Here is a 20,697-nt window from a genome sequence, read left to right as displayed (position 1 = left end):
CTGTTTTTCTTTAATGTTTTTCAATGTTTTTCCTTATATTATATTTGCTTGATCAAATCCAATTTCAATTGTTCTAAACTATTTTATATGTTGTTTTAAAAAAGCTTTGGCAATACAAAATGTACTTTTGTCATGCCAATAAAGCAAACTGAACTGAATTGAGAGAGAGAGGGAGGGAGAGAGAGAGAGAGAGAGAGAGAGAGAGAGAGAGAGATTATCTAAAAGTAAACAGACAGAAACCATGACTCATTAAATGGAATATTTTACCCCAAAATAAAAATGATGTCATTGTTTACTCACCCTATTGTCATTCCAAACCTAAATAATATATAATATTCAAATTTGTTTTGAGGCTGTATGACAACTTTGTGTGATGAATAAACCAAAATTATAAAGTTTATATAATTATATTTATAATATAATATATAATAATAATAATAATATATATATAGTATAATTAAAATAATATTTACAAGTATTTATTTACTGAAAATATTCCCTCTGTCATAGCTCTCAAATCACATGATATTTGATTGTTTACATTTGTTGGTTTTTAATTTTACTTTTGCAAATTTATTTAAAAAATAATAAACTTTATTTTTATATAGCTTTTTTATTGATCATAAGGAAAAGCATATATATATATATATATATATATATATATATATATATATATATATATATATATATAAAATTATTTTTTTTTTTTAAATAAAGATGCAAAATAAAATTTAAAAATCTATATTTAAAAAATTATAATAAACATTCATTTTAGTTTTTAAGGACCGTATATACAGCAAAAGTAACACATACATATATACAGTATATATATATATATATATATATATATATATATATATATATATATATATATATATATATATATATATATATATAAAAAATGAATAAACTATAGACATTTTTATTTAGCCATAAAAAATAGTGTAACAATGGTTTTAAATGATGCTGCATCCAAGCCACTAGGTGTCAGTGTAAGTCCAAGGTGACACAAAGACAAAAGTTACTGATGCACCTTTAAATGCACATTAAAATCTATATCCCACAGCTGAGTTCACAGAGAGAGTTCCAGAATTGTTTGCATTTTAACCTCACACCTCTGTTACTCATTCACACTGTCTGAAGGGTCATGACATTTGTGGTTCAACGCTCATGCCCCATTCAACACTGCCAAAATCACGTGCTTTCTGCGTGTAGAAAAACTCGACTTGAAGGTTGTGGGCGGGGTTATTTATGCCTGATCCGGTGGGCGGTACCCAAAGGCTTGATTGACAACTGGGTGGTGGAAGGACACGTGGCAAAATAAACTAGTCACCTTTACTGAAGAGCTAAAAGCGGGACTTTGGTTGAAATATAATTTATGGATTATGAATGTATTGAATAATTTATTTTATTGCCACTGCTGATCTTCGAAAGACTACGACATTAAAGTGAAAAAGTCTCTTAAAGTGGATTGTACTCCAGTATTACTCATGGGAGAGGTAGGTTTTAACAGAGGTTGTTCATTATAATTATTATGCGTTTTAAAATAGAATTAAATGACCTTAACATAACAGCAAGGTCTCAGAAGTGTGTTGAATAGTTTTAGAGGTGCAGTAATTAGCGTATTACTTAATTTCTTTTTAATATTATCTACTTGAAAAAAATTATATTATCTAAATTGACACCAAGAGCACGTTTATGAGTCTCACAGCGTTTATTGACATTATATATGAGATTAAAGATTGCATCGGTCAGTTGGGTCACTTTTCTGACAGTAAAATAATATGCAAAATCTCTGCACGTGCGCAGAGCGCCACCTGCTGGAGATGCAACTTTTAAAAATCACTGTGCAATAGTGTTGTGGAATTGCATCATCATGAATGAAACTCACAGTTTTCAGCTACTACACAGCATATGTCAAACTACTACTAGAAATATGAAATGTAAATAATGCAGCTGGCTTTACAATGTACCCAACAAGTATCCGGATGGTTTCTGGTTGTCAAACTAATTGGAGCACGAAGTTAATAGTCTTGTTATCTGATGCAATGACGTTCTTATAGTTTAAGTGTCTAAATAAGTGTTGGTCCCTCTGTATAAAGTGAGATCTTTCCCTAAGTGTTGGAAAAGTACATTAGTTAACGCTATAGTATCATAGTACTGCTAAAACTACGGGGCAAAATACATATTTGTGAATTTTTTAAAAACAGCTCTACTAAATTGGATTTATTCTCTTTATTTGTATCAGTTTTTTTCTTTGCTAGGGAATAAAACATTTAAAATTAGTCGCAATGTGAAGTAGAAAACTAGTGAAATGTGTAAGAAATTACAAAGTGGAACGATTTTTTAAATGATCCTTTAATACAGCTCTAATGTAAAATGAGCATTTCTCTCTATAACATGCTTGTAATGATTTTTAAAGTGACTTTAATGTTAGAAATGTGGTCACATCCAAAGAAAGCTCGTGCACGAGTATTTGAAATGCGTGTTCACACTGAATCAAGTGACGTTGCGAGTGGGCGGGGCCAAGACTCGGGCGTGAATGGGGAAGTGAATACTCTACCGGGAATTAAACCGAATAATAACATGCCGGCGACGTGGCAAAATAGCATCTCTACCAGCTGCGGCATACGTTAGATATCTGAATGTATTATTCGGACCCGTACGGTTCTGCTGGGAATATTGTGTAGTGTTATTTTCTTTCGCGAGGGAAGATCTGAGGCGGTGACAATAGAAAGCCCGCGCGCGCCAGCAACCATTACCACGTGCGTTTGAAACCCCGAAAGAGACACAAAATAAACAAGGTGAGAGTTTATCCTAATCCATTAATTTACTGATTTACATTCTGATTTATTAGCGTTTTTGTGATAATTATTTTTGTATTCATAGATGATACGCGTCCTGCTCCTTTTTACTGATTTGACTGGTTTACTGGCTTTGCCATTTTAAGTTATTGGGTTTGGTTTCTCTGGCAATTAAGAGCTTATCAAAATAATACGTGGTATAAAAGGTTCATTGTGAAGTACAAAAATGTGGCAGTTGCCTGCTGTTGACAGATAAGACACCACACGTTCCCACAGTGATGGGGAAAACAAGTGTGTGTTCTAGTCATTACAATAAATAAAATGTTAAATGTAGGCTTATATAGCAAATATATATTTTTAGTTATGCTGTGCTTTAACATATTTAATAATGTAGAAAAAAATTACAGTAGCGATAGTTATGTTCACATGTTTTTATAAAATATTTTTTTTTCCAACAATTTATGACGTCATAATATATCTCAATTGCTTTTTCTGCTTTGCCATTTGACTGTGCATACAATGGACTTGATGTTACATGTTGGAATTCATATTGCTTTGCAAATTCATGAAACTCCTTGCCATTGTAACATGAACCATTGCCACTGACTACAGTTTTCTTAATCCCATGTCTGTCAAAGATTGGGACTTAATGTGATTTACTCCACTACTAGCGGATGTGCTTGTCAGTAAAGCCATCTCTGGGTAGTTGGCATGATAATCTAATAGCAACACACAGTCTTTCCCATTGAAATGATGAAGATCAGTACCAACCTTCTCCCACCAACCTTCATTGTTGAAGTCTGATCAACAATGATCATTTGTTCCTTGACTCCTTTATTCTGGAGTTTGAGACATGTTTCCAGGCCCAGCTTCTGACAGCTTCGCTAGGGTGGGTTAAGGCATATCATGGGTATTTGGGATAGGGGAGGGGTTACTCAGACTACTAATATAATGTCTTTAATTGGCATAACATGGCATAACTGTCAAGATCATAAGACCCAATATAACTATATTTTACACTGTTTTTTTCCCCATATTAAATATATATTGATATAAATAACCTGATAAACATTGTATATAATCATACACACTTTATTACTAATTTTAACCACTAATAGTTCTAAACATAACTAATATTTGCATTATAGTCATACAATTTCTCTTATAGCGTCATTTCATGTACAAAGTTGTGAAAGGTGCCATACAAATACATTTTACTTGACTCGTAAGATTGAAGTAATGTAGGTATAGTTTACTATACTCATCCATCCATCCATCCATCTTCAACCGCTTATCCGAAGTCGGGTCGCGGGGGCAGCTGCTCCAGCAGGGGGCCCCAAACTTCCCTATCCCGAGCCACATTAACCAGCTCTGACTGGGGGACCCCGAGGTGTTCCTAGGCCAGTGTGGAGATGTAATCTCTCCACCTAAGCCTGGGTCTTCCCCGAGGCCTCCTCCCAGCTGGACGTGCCTGAAACACCTCCCTAGGGAGGCGGCCAGGGGGCATCCTTACCAGATGCCCAAACCACCTCAACTGACTCCTTTCGACGCAAAGGAGCAGCGGCTCTACTCCGAGCTCCTCACGGATGACTGAGCTCCTCACCCTATCTCTAAGGGAGAAGCCCGCAACCCTTCTGAGGAAGCCCATTTCAGCCGCTTGTACTCGTGACCTAGTTCTTTCGGTCATGACCCAGCCTTCATGACCATAGGTGAGGGTAGGAACAAAAATGGACCGGTAGATCGAGAGCTTTGCCTTTCGGCTCAGCTCTCTTTTTGTGACAACGGTGCGATAGAGCGAGTGCAATACCGCCCCCGCTGCCCCGATTCTCCGGCCAACCTCCCGCTCCATTGTCCCCTCACTCGTGAACAAGACCCCGAGGTACTTGAACTCCTTCACTTGGGGCAATACCTCCTTCCCTACCTGGAGTACGCACTCCATCGGTTTCCTGCTGAGAACCATGGCCTCAGTTTTAGAGGTGCTAATATACTATACAAAGGCTCTGTTTACTATACTATACTCCATTATTAAGAAACAAAATAACGCAATACACATTTAGATCAGTTAGAATTACAGCCTTAAAGCAAAGTACAAAGACAAATTAGAGTCCCCCATTAAGGATGGAGTGAAAGGATGTATATTAGATGGAGACATGGAGTGGTGGTGGTGTAGTGGGCTAAAGCACATAACTGGTAAGCAGAAGGTTGCTGGTTCGATCCCCACAGCCAACACCATTGTGTCCTTGAGTAAGGCACTTAACTCCAGGTTGCTCCGGGGGGATTGTCCCTGTAATAAGTGCACTGTAACTCGCTTTGGATTAAAGCATCTGCCAAATGCATACATGTAAAGATATCAGTAACATATAAGTTTAAGATCCTAAAATTTGACACAGATGGGAACTACTTCAAGAATACATTATGTAATATTAAATGATGACCATTCTTTCTGTTTGACAGAAATGTAATGAGCAATGATGCTACCCTACAAATGCAAAATGCTAAATTGAGTTCAGACTGAAACAGGACTCTTATGATTTGTCCGGTGACACACGAGATTGTCTCATATTTTGAAATTCAGAGAAATTATTGTGTGAAAATGCAGTAACACCAAAATCCACATCAGAATCATTCAAGCCATTTTTCTCAGTTTCATTGGGGTTGAAACTATGTATGTAAAGTAATTTAGGGAACGCAGGCGGATGGATGGATGAAAGTAATGCCATGCAGGCACCAAAGGTTATTTTCATGGCAAAAATGGAGTAGTATGAAAAGCTAGGACAATCAATAAACAAAAAACTATCACAGCAATGTAAAAAGATGCATAATCTGGCATATAATCTTCCCAGTGGGCCAATGCACTTTGGGGATAGAACCAGCAACCTTCTGATTACCAGTTATGTACTTTATTCCACCACTCCTTAAGAGATACGAGATATTTGTGTTGGCACTAGGGCTGAAACGATCAGTCACAACGTCGACAATAAAACATTTCTGTTGTCAAATAGTTGTTTGATTTTAATTTACATAAAATAAGATCACATTAAACTCTGATGACGTGCGAGAGCAGCACTGCAGCTCGCGACTAATGGAAACTAAACTTTCAAAGCTTCGGCTGATGTAGATCGCAAAGTATGGGGGAATTATAATGCAAAATACCAAATAATTAAATACAGAAGCACTCTCGCTGAAACTGCACCCAGCTGATACACACTCGTCCCTCGAGCGCACGCGCTTAATGCAGCTAGATTATAACGTGATGACTCGTGACTTATTGAATCATAATACAGTATATGTGTCACTGTGCATTTCTTAAACATGAAGAAAATGAATCGTTGCAATAATCGCAGAATAGTCGAATAATCGTTAGATTAGTCGATTATCAAAATTAATCATTAGTTGCAGCCCTAGTCGGCACTCCTGGAAGTGTCATGACGCAGATTTGTATGCAGCATCGGGTCTGTGCAAGCATGCCGTTAAGACCGATCCATAACCGTGGGAGTAATGCTTCGCGTACAATAAATTGGCTTTCAAGAATGTATACCATGTCATCATGATTAACACAGGCTAATGATTGGGGTAAATTCTGTCATGTGACACTATATTTTTGCGTTAATACCAATTTTCTCGACAAAGTGTTTCCAAACGATTTTTTCGTGACATTTGAAATATTGACATAGTTTATGCGCAGGAGTTAAATGGAAAAGTTGTGAAATCTTTGTGATAATTTGCTATATCGGTGGACTTTTTGACGCACAAAAACCCTTGGATGGAAATGTAGTTGGTGAGTTGGACTGAAATTGGGAAAAATAATAGGGATGCACTGATATAAAATGTTTTGGAGGAAACCAATTTAAACAAAAAAACAATAGGCCGATACCGATATTTATTTGAATCACAATTTTACTTCGGAATAAATAGCAAATTTATAAAGCGGTACAAAAGCTTTTACTTTTCAACAATTAATCATTTCCAAAATAAATATTCATTTAATCTCAGAAGTCAAAAATAGGTAAGTGCCGCTTTCACAACTGTCACGTTCGTTTATGGCGTTTCTTCCGCATTAACGTGAGAAAATAAGTTATAAAAATGTAATATTCCCAATTCTTAGGAGTGCCAACCCTTCTACATATTGTAGCTATTATTATTTCTGGATTGTGCATTTAAATTCACATCGTTTTTACAAAGTCTGTAACTAATTAATTATGAATAAACCATCATTTATATACATGCTTATTACCGATATACCCATGGTTTTAATTGGCCGATAGATATCGGCATCCGATACGTTGGTGCATCTCCAAAAAAATTATGATTCATATCTATTAATCACAAATGGCTAATAATTGTAATGACTTTATAGTAATTAATTGGTCTTGAGGTTTAATGATGTTGCTATTATTTAAAAATGTGGTAAATGGTCAAAGTACGAGCATGTGTGCCTGAGCGTTTGAGTGCTTTTCTAGCTGCTGATAAATCCTTGGGTTTTACTGAATGTTTATATTTCTGTTTAAGATGACTTCAGAGAAGCCACCACTACCCGTAGACGACCAACAGGAAGGGGCACAGCTGGGCTCTGAGGTCGAGCCGAGGGTTACTGTCGAAACAGCCCGAGATGGCTGGGACAGTAAAGTGGAATACTTTCTCGCTCAGGTCGGGTTCAGTGTTGGATTGGGCAATGTTTGGAGGTTCCCGTACCTCTGCCACCAGAATGGAGGAGGTAAGTGGGATGGAGAGATACTCGATTTAGTGATTTCAATCTTAATTTGATCAATCGTACGGTCTTAATGGACAGGACAGTGATGTCATAGTGTGCAGGTTTTGTTTTTTTCCTTTTCCCTGTCAAGTTTTTCACGTCTGTACCGCAAGTTCAATTCCCAGGGTTCGTACAAGGTGCTTGAAGTACTTGAATTTGGCTTTTTCAAATTTAAATTTATGTATTTTCTGAAAAACATGACGACAGACCACTAGACCATTGCTGAAGCGCATAGTCGGCTATCACGTGACACCTGTTACTTTTGTCAGCGCTGTTCAGGATGGGCCAATCACAATCAAGTGTTACTGGAGTCAACTTTTTTCCTTTGTCACTTTAGTGTGAACTATTTTAGTTTGACAATAGGTAAAAAGTATATTAATAGTTTATAATGTTCTTTTATGATTATTATGGGTCATTACTTCAGTTACTGGGCATTATATAGGAATAACCATAGGTTATATGCAATCTGTATCGGCCATCATTTCTGTATCACTGCTTCTCTATCAAGAAGTTTGTGTTCATATAGGATGCTTTGATCGAAATGTTTGTGCTTTGTCTATCTCAGGAGCGTTCATATTGTTGTATGTGGTGTTGATGGTGTTGGTTGGAGTGCCATTGTTTTTTCTGGAGTTGGCAGCGGGTCAGAGCATCAGACAGGGCAGCATTGGTGTCTGGAGACACATTTCTCCAAAGCTTGTTGGCATTGGCTACTCCAGCTGTGTGGTGAGTTATCTCTTATTTCATTGGTTACAATTGCAGATACTGTGTTATGTAATTTCTGCAGAAAATGTGACCGTATGTGAATGATCAAACTGCACTATACAAAAGTATGATTTAACAGTAAATATGAGACGTGCTCTTTCTGAAGCAGTTTTTTTATTTTTGTTTATTATTATTTCTCAGGTGTGTTTCTTTGTGGCTTTGTATTACAACGTAATCATCGGCTGGAGTATTTTCTACCTTGGCAATTCTTTCCAGTATACTCTACCATGGGAAAGTTGTCCAATGGAAGGAAACAGCACCGGTACAGTATAGCAGATAAAGAGTTTGTGTGTGCACATATAGCCATGGCCAAAAGTATTGGCAGTGACATACATTTAGTTTTCTGCTTCAGTTGTTGTGGTGTTGATTCACATTGTTTCTAGATTATTGTGCAGAGTGATCTGATGCATTTAAAATAATTGCAAAAAGCTTAATTGGCCAAAATTAAGCCACTTTATCACAAAAACACAAATTTCACTGTTTTATGGTCCTGGCACAAAATGACCAGTTAACATCATTTCACTAATCATATCAGCAGCACCTGGGAAAGTGTGAGCGAGTACTAGTCCGGTGAAATCACTCTCATTCTGATTGGATTATAAGAGCAGACTGATTGCTATAAAAGGAGGGAAGAATTGCTAAACCTTTTAGATCCTCTAAAGAAAGACGTGCAGCCATCATCGCTTTGCATCAAAATGGCCTCACATGCAAGGAAATTGCTGTAAAGAATATTGCACCTGAATGAACCATTTACCAGATCATCAAGAACTTCAAGGAGAGAGGTTCAACTGCAGCGAAGGAGGCTTCAGGATGTCCCAGAGTGTCCAGCAAGCGCCAGGACCGTCTCCTCCTGAGGAGTCCGCTACGGGATCAAGTCACCACCAGTGCAGAGCTCAATATTGTCAGCAGGTTGGTGTGAGTGCATCTGCACCCACAGTGAGGCGAAGACTTTTGGACAATGGCCTGGTGTCAAGAAGGGCAGCAAAGAAGCCACTTCTCTCCAAGAAAAACATCAAGGGCAGACTGAAATTCTGCAGGAAGTACAAGGATTGGACAGCAGAAGACTGGTGCAAAGTCATTCCCTCTGATGAAGCCCCCTTCCGACTGTTTGAGACATCTGGAAAATCAATCGTCCGGAGAAGAAAAGGTGAACGCTACCATGAGTCCTGTGTCGTGCCAACAGTGAAGCATCCTGAGACCATCCATGTGTGGGGTTGCTTTTCATCACAGGGAGTGGGCTCGCTCACAATCCTGCACAAAAACACTTCTATGAATAAAGAATGGTATCAAAACTTCCTGCAAGAGCAACTTCTCCCAACGATCCAGGAGCAATTTGGTGATGATCCGTGCATTTTCCAGCATGATGGAGCACCATGTCACAAGGCAAGAGTGATAATGAAGTGTCTCGGAGATCATTACATTGAAATTTTGGATCCGTGGCCAGGAAACTCCCCCGGATCTTAATCCCATAGAGAACCTGTGGTCAATCCTCAAATGGCAAGTGGACAAGCAGAAGCCCACAAAGTGTGATCAACTCCGAGCACTAATAAGTCAAGAATGGATCGCCATCAGTCAGGATTTGGCCCAGAAGCTGATATCCAGCATGCCATAGTGAATTGCAGAGGTTATGAAGAACAAGGGTCAACACTGTAAATATTGACTCTTTGCATATATTGAATGTTTTTGCCAATTAAAGCCTTTAAAACTCATGAAATGCTTATCATTGTTTTCCAGTAAACCATAGAAACATGTGAAAAGATTATCTACAAATACTGAAGCAGCAAACTTTGCAAAACACAAAATGTATTTCACTGCCAACACTTGTGGCCACGGCTGTACATGGAAATATTACAGGATGTAAAACATAATTTTGACTAGACAAATGAAAATGCTAAAGATTTGACTGTTGCATTGAAACTCTTTTTTTGTGCTTTGTTTTCAGTGGCTGAATGTGCTGCCAGTTCTCCCACTTCATATTTCTGGTATCGTAAAGCTCTGGACGTCACCGACTCAATTGATGAAAAGAGCGAGTTTAACCCCGTCATCACCGGCTGTCTGCTGGCTGCTTGGGTCATTGTTTGTCTTGCCATGTACAAGGGCATCAAATCCACTGGCAAGGTACAATGGTTGTTTTTGGCATTTGAATAAACATGTTTATGCAAAGTCACTTTTGGACCTCAGAGATCAATAAAGTGTATGTATTAATCAATAAAGGGATCAAATTTTAGGGGATATGAGATTACTGAGATGAGTAACAATGAGAGTTTATATTATTGATATTGACGAGTGTTTTGGTTGTGTGTAGGTGATGTATTTCTCCTCCGTGTTTCCATACGTGGTGTTGCTGTGTTTTCTGATCAGAGGAGTGATGCTGGACGGGGCATCAGATGGAATTAAATCCATGTTTTACCCCAGAGTATGTATACACACAGATTCGTCTCATTTTTTTGCATGTGACATATGTTGTTTACGATTGGTGAAGATAAGATTTTTTTGTTTGGGAAGATGCGCACCAATGCATCGTTTACAATAAGACCTAGCAGATGTAGCAAAGTAATTGGGGTCCATTTTGATTTAAAAATAAACTTTGCTCTTGTACATCTCTCACTCAGCTGGAGATCTGGGCAGATGTTCAGGTGTGGCGTCAGGCGGCGACTCAGGTCTTCTTTGCGCTGGGTTTGGGTTTTGGTTCTGTGATCGCATACTCTTCCTACAACCCACGGAATAACAACTGCCATCGGGACGCACTCACCGTGTCTGCCGTCAACTTCATGACATCTGTGCTGGCCACGCTGGTGGTGTTTGCTGTACTGGGCTTCAGGGCCAAAACCATTGCCACATTGTGTGCCAAACGGTCAGTTTAATAGTGTGCGTGTGTGTATATATATATGTCTGAATATTTTCAACTTGAATGATCAGTTTCAAATTGATAGGACAGTATGCTATGGCTTTAAAAGTAGTTAAAGGCCAGTTTATCGGCCAGACCGATTAATCCGCCAATATTTGGCTATTTTGTGATTTTCTTTTCTCATCCGAACCACCTCGTGAAGTGGTCTGAGCGACAGCCGTTCAATCCGTCTCGAATGTGTCCCGAACCACCTCGTGAAGTGGTCTGAGCGACAGCCCTTCAATCCGTCTCGAATGTGTCCCGAACCACCTCGTGAAGTGGTCTGAGCGACAGCCCTTCAATCCGTCTCGAATGTGTCCCGAACCACCTCGTGAAGTGGTCTGAGCGACAGCCGTTCAATCCGTCTCGAATGTGTCCCGAACCACCTCGTGAAGTGGTCTGAGCGACAGCCGTTCAATCTGTCTCGAATGTGTCCCGAACCACCTCGTGAAGTGGTCTGAGCGACAGCCGTTCAATCCGTCTCATATGCGTTTTGGAGGGCGTTAACTCCTGGTCTTTTCATGATTGGATAGTTATCCAAACAGTGAAAACGCATGAAGTGGCCAAGTGTAAACAGGCCCTTAAAGCATTATTTTTAAACAAAACAGTGATCTGATGACAAATAAAGTAATGGCAATATCGGTATAGGTCCGTAGTTTTTTGTACACAAATTTACAGAAACTTGTTTTGATTTCGTGAAATGATCTCCCAGCTAATGCTGTTAATTATACAGGGATGCTGTTGCATAACTACAATTACAGGCTGTATAACTATTACATTGTGAAATATTATTATTTATTATATCAAATTATATATTTTTTTTTTCATAATTTGGGTTACATTTGAAGTTTTTTTTTTTAATGTACATCCATGTATTCTATCAATAAATGATCTTGTACACATGGTTACATTTTTAAATGCATGATTTATACTATATACAAGTATTTACAGTACATTGATTTGTGGAACACAAGCAAAAAATCAGTACTGTCTCTTTAATAAATCCAGCCCTTGAGATCAGGGATTTACTCGCAATGTAGAGAGTTGTGCATAGAGTTAAAGATCGATCTTGGGATTTAAGAATTGTTATCGAAATCCTTCAAATGCATGGAAAAACTATATTTTTACCCAGTCCTGTGACCTCGTGTGGCTTATTGCTTTTAATACGTTTGACTTGAGGTTGAAGATGTTCAGATAAATGTTTGTGTGTTGCAGTAATCTGAAAGCTGTGGTTGATGCAATGTCCACCTCCTCTCTCTCTGGCCTCTTCATTAACACACTTAATGTGGAGAACGTCACATTGAACGAGTATAATAACTGGTACAGAGTTGAAGGCCAACACCTCAATATCTCTAATTACAACATCACGGCCTGCAGTCTGGAGGACGAAATGAAAAGGGTGTGTCTCTAACTTATGATGCAAAATATGTTAAAGTATCAGTAAAGTGTAAACAAAGTAACAATCAACCAACTTCACATTGTCTCTCCTGTCTGTCAGGGTGTCGAGGGAACTGGTTTGGCATTTATAGTGTTCACTGAAGCGATGACTTTATTTCCCTGGAGTCCGTTCTGGTCGGCACTGTTCTTCCTCATGCTGCTCAATCTGGGTTTGTCCACGATGTTCGGCACCATGGCTGGAATAATGACGCCGTTAACGGACACCTTTAAGACACTACGCAACCACAAACTAATATTTACAGGTGACACGGACTGTCCTGACTTCCTGTTACAGTTCTGTTGTTTTTATGTGGTTAGTGTGCGCTTGTGATTTATTTTTGTATATTTGCTCATGTGAAGTTGTGTCTGTCTTGTTGGGTTTTTCTTTGGGACACCTCTCTGGTTTGACTGTTTAATCAGCAGCTTTTTGTTGTTTCCGATTGGTCAATTGTGTTTGTTTCTCAGCGTGCAGTTGTGCGGTGGGGTTTCTGATTGGCCTGATGTTCACTCAGCGAAGTGGGAACTACTTTGTGATGATGTTTGACGATTATTCCGCCACACTTCCGCTCATCATCGTTGTCATCTTTCAGACCATCAGCGTTGCCTGGATTTATGGAGCGGACAGGTATCACATGTTTGAGTAGAAGTGTTTTGGTTTTATTGTAATGTACAGTGCCAAGAAAAAGTATGTGACCCCTTTGGAAGTTACACTAATGAACTAATAACGCTCAAATTATTGTTCTTGTTCATATTGAATGCATCATCCAAACATTCACGGTGTAGGTTGGAAAAAGTGAACTAGAGTCACGAGTTTGCAAACCTGGCCTTATTAATGAAATAAGATTGTAGGTGTGGGTTAGAGCTACTTTGACTTATAAAAAGCACTCAAACATTTTGAGTTTGCCATTCACAAGAAGCATCTGCTGACGTGGACCATGACTCACAAAAAAGAGATCTCAGAAGACCTACAATCAAGAAATGTTGCTTTGCATGAAGCTGAAAAGGGTTACAAAGTTATCTCGAAGAGCTCAGATATTCATCTGTCCACAGTTAGATCAATCTTCTATAAATGATGGTTTAGTACTATAGGTACTCTCACTAGAAGTGGCCGTCCAGTCATGATGACTCAAAGGGAACACCGCAGAATGCTCATTGAGGTACAAAAGTACCCTAGAGTGAGAGATAAAGACTTGAAGGAATCATTGGAACTGGTTAACATCTCTGTTCATGAGTGTACAGAAATCATTAAACAGGTGTTCATGGCAGGACATCATGAAGGAAGCCGCTGCTTTCCAACAAAACATGACTGCACACCTGAAGTGTGCCAAAGACCCCTTGACACTCCACAACACTACTGGGAGAATGTTTTGTGGACTGATGAAACTAAGGTTGAATTGTTTGGGAAGAATACACAGCACTACGTATGGCATAAAAAGGGCACCAAACACCAACATGAAAACATCATCCCAACGCTGAAGTACGATGAGGGAGCATCATGATTTGGGCCTTTGCTGCTTCAGGGCCCAAATCATGACGCTTGACATCATCGATGGAAAAATTAAATGTTGATCAAGTTATCCTACAGGACAATGTCAGGGTGGCTGTGCACCAGCTGGAGTTCAGTAGAAGTTGGGTGATGCAGCAGGACAATGACCCTAAACATCAAAGTAAATCCACTACAGAATGATGACAATAAAAGAAACTCCACCTTTTGGAGTGTCCCAGTCAGAGCCCAGAGCTGAACCCAATAGAGATGCTCAAGAGAGCCGTTCACACCAGACATCATAAGAATATGTCTGAGCTGAAGCAGTTCTGTGAGGAAGAATGATCCACAAATCAACAGCTACAGGAAACACTTGATTGAGGTTATTGCTGCCAAAGGAGGATCGACCCGTTATTAAACCCAAGGGTTCACTTACTTTTTCCACAGCACTGTGCATGTTTAATGGGTTGTGTCCAATAAAGACATGAAAGATTATACTTCTTTGTGTGTTGTTATCTTAAGCACATTGTGTTTGTCTATACTTGACCAATTAATGCAGAAACCAGCTAATTACAAAGGGTTCACATACTTTGTCTTGCAACCTGTAGTTAAATGAGCATAAATAAGATGTTTTACTCATTTCTTTGTAGGTTTTTAGAAGACTTAAAGCAGATGTTGGGTCGGCCAGTCTCTGTGGTGTACAAGTATCTATGGATGTACGTGTGTCCGATTGCTATGTTGGGGCTCCTGGGTGCCAGTCTGCTAAAGATGATCATTGAACGGCCCACATACAAGGCCTGGAATAGAGAAAAGGTACACTGTATATAATACATTCATTATCATATATTGACCAGCCACAACATTAAAACCACCTGCCTAATATTGTGCAGGTCCCCCCCTATATATATATATATATATATATATACACACACACACCGCACGTACACTTTAGAAGCCTTTACAGTAACCTGTAACATCACTCTAATCTATTTGTCTCAGGCGTCCGAGGAGCAACTCCCCTATCCTGATTGGGCACTTGCTGTCTTGATAATGCTCATCATTTTTGCATCACTTCCTGTTCCGATTGGATACCTACATTTCACTCTCCTCAAACGCTTCGGGCAGTCACCGATGGACACGGAGGCGGGATACGTGCCCTGTGCCACCACAGACACAGACCTGACCCCTCTCGGCACATCAGCCCGCTCGGTAGATGACCCCAATTCATTTTCCCGTTTACTTGAGGAAAACCATGACTTCCCCTCTCAAAACGGCCTGATTGAAAGTGTGGAATCAAGTGTGTTATGAGAGAGAGAACGAGAGAGAGAGGTAAACATGGAGCACACATCATCGGAGCTAACAAACAATAAATGTAAAGACCAGATGTTTAGTATTTTAGAACTTCTTTGCAACAATCAAATGTATCGAATCATTTTAAAAGCTGGGAACAGAAATAACTGACTTTTAAAGGGATAGTTCACCCAGAAGCCTTTTAACTGTATGACTTTTCAGCAGAACACAAAAGCAGATATTTTGAAGAATATTCACGCTGCTCTTTTCCATATGTTGAAAGTGAATGGTGACACTAGTTCTCAAGCCAAAAACAAAAGCACATACATTCCATATTCTTCTGTAAGTCATACAAAAATATTGTGTGGATGATTTAAGTAATTTTTTAAAGAAATATTTACGTTCTGCCATTGATCTGAAATCTCAACGATCGTCCACATGTTGAGAACTTTTTTGTTTCATCGAATAACTGAAAGAAGTGGTACTGTTGACTCTGGGAGGTTCATGAAGTGAGACTTAAACGTAATTTTAAAATCATTTAAACCGGTTTATTTTTAAGGGACCTGCATTTTTGGGATTATATGCTGGTTTACTGATCTGATGAAGTTTGATCTCAGAAATGTTCTATGAAGGTGTAAAAACACTAACTTTACAAAACCCAAGAAACCAGTTCTCTGTCACTATTACTGTGATTAGTATTGTTCCACGCTGGTCTTTTCTGAGTTCACTGCCTTTATTTAAGCGAGTCTGTTATTTAAACTTTTGTATATTAGCGTCCTTTTTCAAAGATAAAATGACCTTTTTGGTTAAAAGATGTAATTAACTTATGAACTGTTACACAAGCACCAAAAGCTGAGTAAGTCAGCTATTTAGCAAAAATCCAAATTTTTCTGAGTAGTTATTAAAAAAACGACAAGTCCCTTGTTTTTAAAATTTATTTTGCATTTTTAATGTAAATAGATTTTTTATTTTAACCTGTTTTGTAAATAAAATGCTTCGGTCAGAGCTCATTTTTTAAATGTATTTTTCAGCTGTGTGAAAAGGGGAACAGTTTAAAAGCTGAAGTGTGTACATTTATCGGTGTTAAAGATGCTGTAAGTGATTTTAGCCGTTCTAGAATTTCAACAGATGAGCCGTTGGATTAGCCACTCCACCTTTTCCCAAAACCCTGTGCTCCAAAGATGCTAAATTAGCGTTATTAAGCAGAAACGGCTGTTAAAACAACAGCTGTGAAACAGCGCCCTCTACTGGCAACTTATGAGCAACATGGCATAAAAATGGCATTAAGCCTCAATAATTCACAATAACTACAATACTATGAGAATGCACAAAATGATTGACAGGTAGACTGTGTCATAGCTTGCGTACACATTTGTGTTTGCTGTTTACAGAGTCTAGAGACGTCACCGAGACCGTTGAGATATCTCACGACACATTTAATTAACCTCTTTCACGGAGTAGGACATTTGAATACATTTCAATGAAGAAATCACTTACAGTATTTTTTTATATACTTTCTCTTATCCAAGCTAAATATACAGAGACAAACTTTTTTGTCTGTAAACAAAATATCTCTGGTACTATAAAAATTACTCCGTTTTGAGTGACCTGTCCAGCCCCACACAACATCATCGGGGGGAGGGGCTTATACAGAAAGCCATAAATCCATTCAGTGGTGTAGAAATGACACACTTCAGCATTTAACCACGTTAGGGACTGGTTAATATTTCTATTCTGATTTCTAATTAAGTATTTGCATTTTCAGAATATTTTTAAATATTTTCTATCATATGTTTTGTACAGATGTGTGTTTGTGCCCTGCTGAAGAAAGAATATGGCCAATGTTTTATTTTCATTGTCCTTGTTACATCTAAAAATATCTCGGACATGTCATTTCTAAAAGAAGAAGATATCTGACCTGTAGGCCAGACAGTTTTATGGCTTATAGTCATTGTAAACTAATGTTATTTTGGACTCTCACAGGGGTTTTGTGCGTCTTCTGTGTGTTTAAGTAGGTTGAACTGAGTGTGTAATTGGTTTTAAATTAATGTATGAGAAATGTAATATAACACCATTCCTTGTGTGGAATACTTGAGAACTTTTTCTGACACACTTTGTTTTATTTTGTTTTTTACAATTGTAACTGTTGAATGCAACAGTGTATTTTCAGTATTTCCGTTATCTTTACACTTTTTGTTTTCAACCTGTTTTTATTTTCAGCATGGTGTAATGTCAAAGCCAGAAAACCATTAAACTTATGCAGTCTTTTTAGTTTGTGTGGATATTTGTTTTTGTTGGTCATGACCATAGACTGTAAAAAAAGATGTGCGACGCCCCTTCGCTCTTTTCCATTGGTGAGAACTGAAGCCGCCAGTGTTCCGATATGGCGCTGACATCTTGGGACTCGAGTCTGCGCAGTTGCGATTTCGGGACCAGACCTGCGCAGTAGTGAGCAGGAAGTAAAGCCGCAAAATCAAGGCCCCGCCCTCACTCTCGCTGAATCAATCGTAAGGACACGCCCCTGCACTTTTGAGTTATGACGGTGTGAAATAATTAATTATAGAAATTTAGATATTAAATTTTAAAGCTCCAATCTCCTCAGTCCTCCGAAGATCCCGAAAAAACGTCCGTTGGTGCTTCAGTGACTTCGCTCAGAGAACCTGTCAATCACAGCTGTCAATCATGATGTCACAGCAGTGTTTTTATAGCATCAAATAACTAAAAACAAACTTATTTTGAAAACAATCACTTGAAATGACATCAACGTGATAGAAACGACAGTAAATGACAGAAACTATCTTTGGAAAAAAGATATGTGAAGTGTAATTTAATTGTTTAGTTGGTCTCACGTCCCGTTGAATAACATGGGTAGGCGGGGCTTATGACCTATACTAGGACCAGTCACGGGGGGGGGGGGGGCGATCGAGACGTTTTGGCTTCACTTTTGAGGGCTTGTGCGGCACACTTGATCATGATGTGCAAACTAACAAGGACATTTTGTACCGATTATTATTATTATTATTTGTGCAAAATGTCAAAACCATTTACACATTCTCGTTTTTTGATAATTAACAGGGACTAAAAAATATATATTTTGGTTCGTTCCAAGCAAAAATAAAATTTCGGTTAACATTATTTTAAAGTGACAGTACTCGACACTAAGGGGAGGGGGAAATACCCATTGCAGTTTTGCTAGATCTCACAAGAGAAACAAGCATCTGGTGTGGAAAAATAAGCTCAAAATAAACCACTTGCGTCACCAAAATAACCAATTAAAAAAACAGTTAAGTATAATATTAATAACAGATTTGTATCGTAGTCAAACCCCGTCAGCATCAAATCTGTATTAATGCGTCATATCAACAAGGTGCATGAAGTGCTTTACTTTAATTTGACTAGTCCTGGAAAACACTTGTAAATAGCAATTTTTACAAAGATGTGCTTGACAGGTTCTTGAATTATAGAAAATCTTAAAATACGTTGCTTAAATCGTTTAATAAATGAAATGTATTTATTTTCGGAAAAACACGACAACAGACCACTGCTGATGGACGCAACGTATAAACGTCGCTATCACGTGACACCTGTTACATTTGTCAGCGCTGTTCTGAATGAGCCAATCACAATCAAGTGTTACTGGCGGATTTAAAAATATATATAATTTATAGATATTGCTGTTGCGGATTTAACAAGTATGAATTCTTGAAACTATTAGTTTTAATCAAAAATTACTCTCCAGAGTGAAAAAATGATATGAGATGTAAAACGTTTTGAATGCAGATCAATGGAGGATCCGTTTTGTGAGCCGTCTCGCGCCACCTTGTGTAAAGACAGCTTTGTGTCTCACAAAATATATTTCTGACAACATTTGGGTCAATATCAAAATATGTTGACAAACATGACCCTTGACTTTAAATAGCGATTTATTTATTTTAATAATTTTTTAACCTAACTTTTAATGATATGAAATGGCTTGAAAAATTTAAATATATTTGAAATAGTTTATTGCCTGAAAAAAGTTATTTGTGTATTTATTATGTACTTATTTTTAATAAAAGCATTAGTGCAAGGCCGACCAAGTGCGCAAACGAGCAAAACAAAATTATTATTAATAATTTAAATAATTTAAAAAGAGTGTTTGTCCCTTGATTTCATGTTATTTGTTTTATCAATGTTAAAACCTTTTTATATGTTTAAAAAAAATAATTTAAATACAAAAACTTATATTTAAGGTCAAAGTTCAGAGGCTGCTTAAATATGCATATAGTGATTTTTCCCAGTATGGTTAAAAAGTTATTAATTCACATTTTAACTAATATTTTCACTCAGTAATATTTGGTGTTAACACTAACCCTCATTAGTGTTAACTTGCTTCATTAGTGAAACAAAATTAAATAATAATAGAAAGAACAGCAGCCAATGTGTCTTTCATGAATAAAAATGAATGTCAACATGATACAAAATGTTTACCATCAGCATTTATAGGCAAAAACTAAATTTTGTCACGCTGTTCATTCTTGGTTTTCGTTCCTTGAACCGTTTTTAGTCCCTGGTTAATAAACGCATTTGACCTTAAAGTTTGCATCATTTTATCTCAAACGTGTAATTCCACATGACAATTTTTCTTTGTTTTGATTTGAGTTGCATCAGATGGTATTAGTCATGTTTTCATTGCATGTGTGATCATGTGTTTGTGTGTGCTCCATTGAGTCCTGGGCCTGTGGTTGTCATGGTGTCAGGCTCCACCCTGGACAGAGCAGATCATAAACACAAGAACACACCTGAAAGACTCGCATAACTGGATGAGAATCAAGTTCACAGAGAAAGAAAGCAGGAACACATTGACAGGTGAGTATGTTAAAATCAGTCACCTCAGAAGTGTGATGTTTATATCCTTTTTACAACTGTGGTCATGCTGTTCATCACATGTGTTGCACCTTATGGCATTGGGACACATTTTGGGATGTTTGCCTGTAGGGGGCAGTGAAAGTCACGTGAGATGAAACTGATATCAGCAACTTTATATAAACTGTTCAATTCTACACGGTCCCCTCATGTTATGATCACATGACCAGCTCTTAATCTCAGTACCCGCTCTGTTATTGGACACTTTGACTCATACATGAAATGAATCAAGCTGACTGTGAAAAGTGAATTTCTACAATAGAGTTATGTTAAATAACTGAGTGTACCTTTAATTACATGTAGTATCTCTCAGTTTGCAGTATGCTGAAGTGACTGATGCTGATGTGTGTCAGTGTGTGTTTGGGTCAGAATCCCATCA

The 20,697-nt window shown here is 38.0% G+C and overlaps 1 protein-coding gene across 2 annotated transcripts; it reads left to right on the top strand.

The window, feature by feature from the left end:
* Window positions 1–1,307: 1,307 nt before the first annotated feature.
* On the top strand, window positions 1,308–17,672 carry slc6a16b (solute carrier family 6 member 16b). 2 transcript variants are annotated; one of them, XM_052113662.1, is made up of 12 exons: window positions 1,308–1,499; window positions 7,314–7,518; window positions 8,120–8,277; window positions 8,458–8,578; window positions 10,259–10,434; window positions 10,622–10,732; window positions 10,929–11,170; window positions 12,419–12,602; window positions 12,702–12,903; window positions 13,106–13,265; window positions 14,774–14,936; window positions 15,123–17,672. In XM_052113662.1, the coding sequence occupies exons 1-12, from the start codon at window positions 1,491–1,493 to the stop codon at window positions 15,429–15,431; spliced, it is 2,040 nt and encodes a 679-aa protein (XP_051969622.1). In that variant the 5' UTR covers window positions 1,308–1,490; the 3' UTR covers window positions 15,432–17,672. The 2 variants fall into 2 exon arrangements, with proteins under 2 accessions (XP_051969622.1, XP_051969623.1); XM_052113663.1 differs by lacking the exon at window positions 1,308–1,499 and adding an exon at window positions 2,530–2,804.
* The last annotated feature ends 3,025 nt before the right edge of the window (window positions 17,673–20,697 follow it).

This window comes from Xyrauchen texanus, chromosome 41, assembly GCF_025860055.1.
Source record: "Xyrauchen texanus isolate HMW12.3.18 chromosome 41, RBS_HiC_50CHRs, whole genome shotgun sequence".
Taxonomy (NCBI): domain Eukaryota; kingdom Metazoa; phylum Chordata; class Actinopteri; order Cypriniformes; family Catostomidae; genus Xyrauchen; species Xyrauchen texanus.
This window is presented reverse-complemented; position numbering and strand designations above follow the sequence as displayed.

Excerpts from the sequence above, each read along its gene's own strand:
- slc6a16b (XM_052113662.1), top strand. Across the intron at positions 8,579-10,258 it reads AATGGAAGGAAACAGCACCG|TGGCTGAATGTGCTGCCAGT; the intron begins GTACAGTATAGC and ends CTTTGTTTTCAG. Across the intron at positions 10,733-10,928 it reads AATCCATGTTTTACCCCAGA|CTGGAGATCTGGGCAGATGT; the intron begins GTATGTATACAC and ends TCTCTCACTCAG.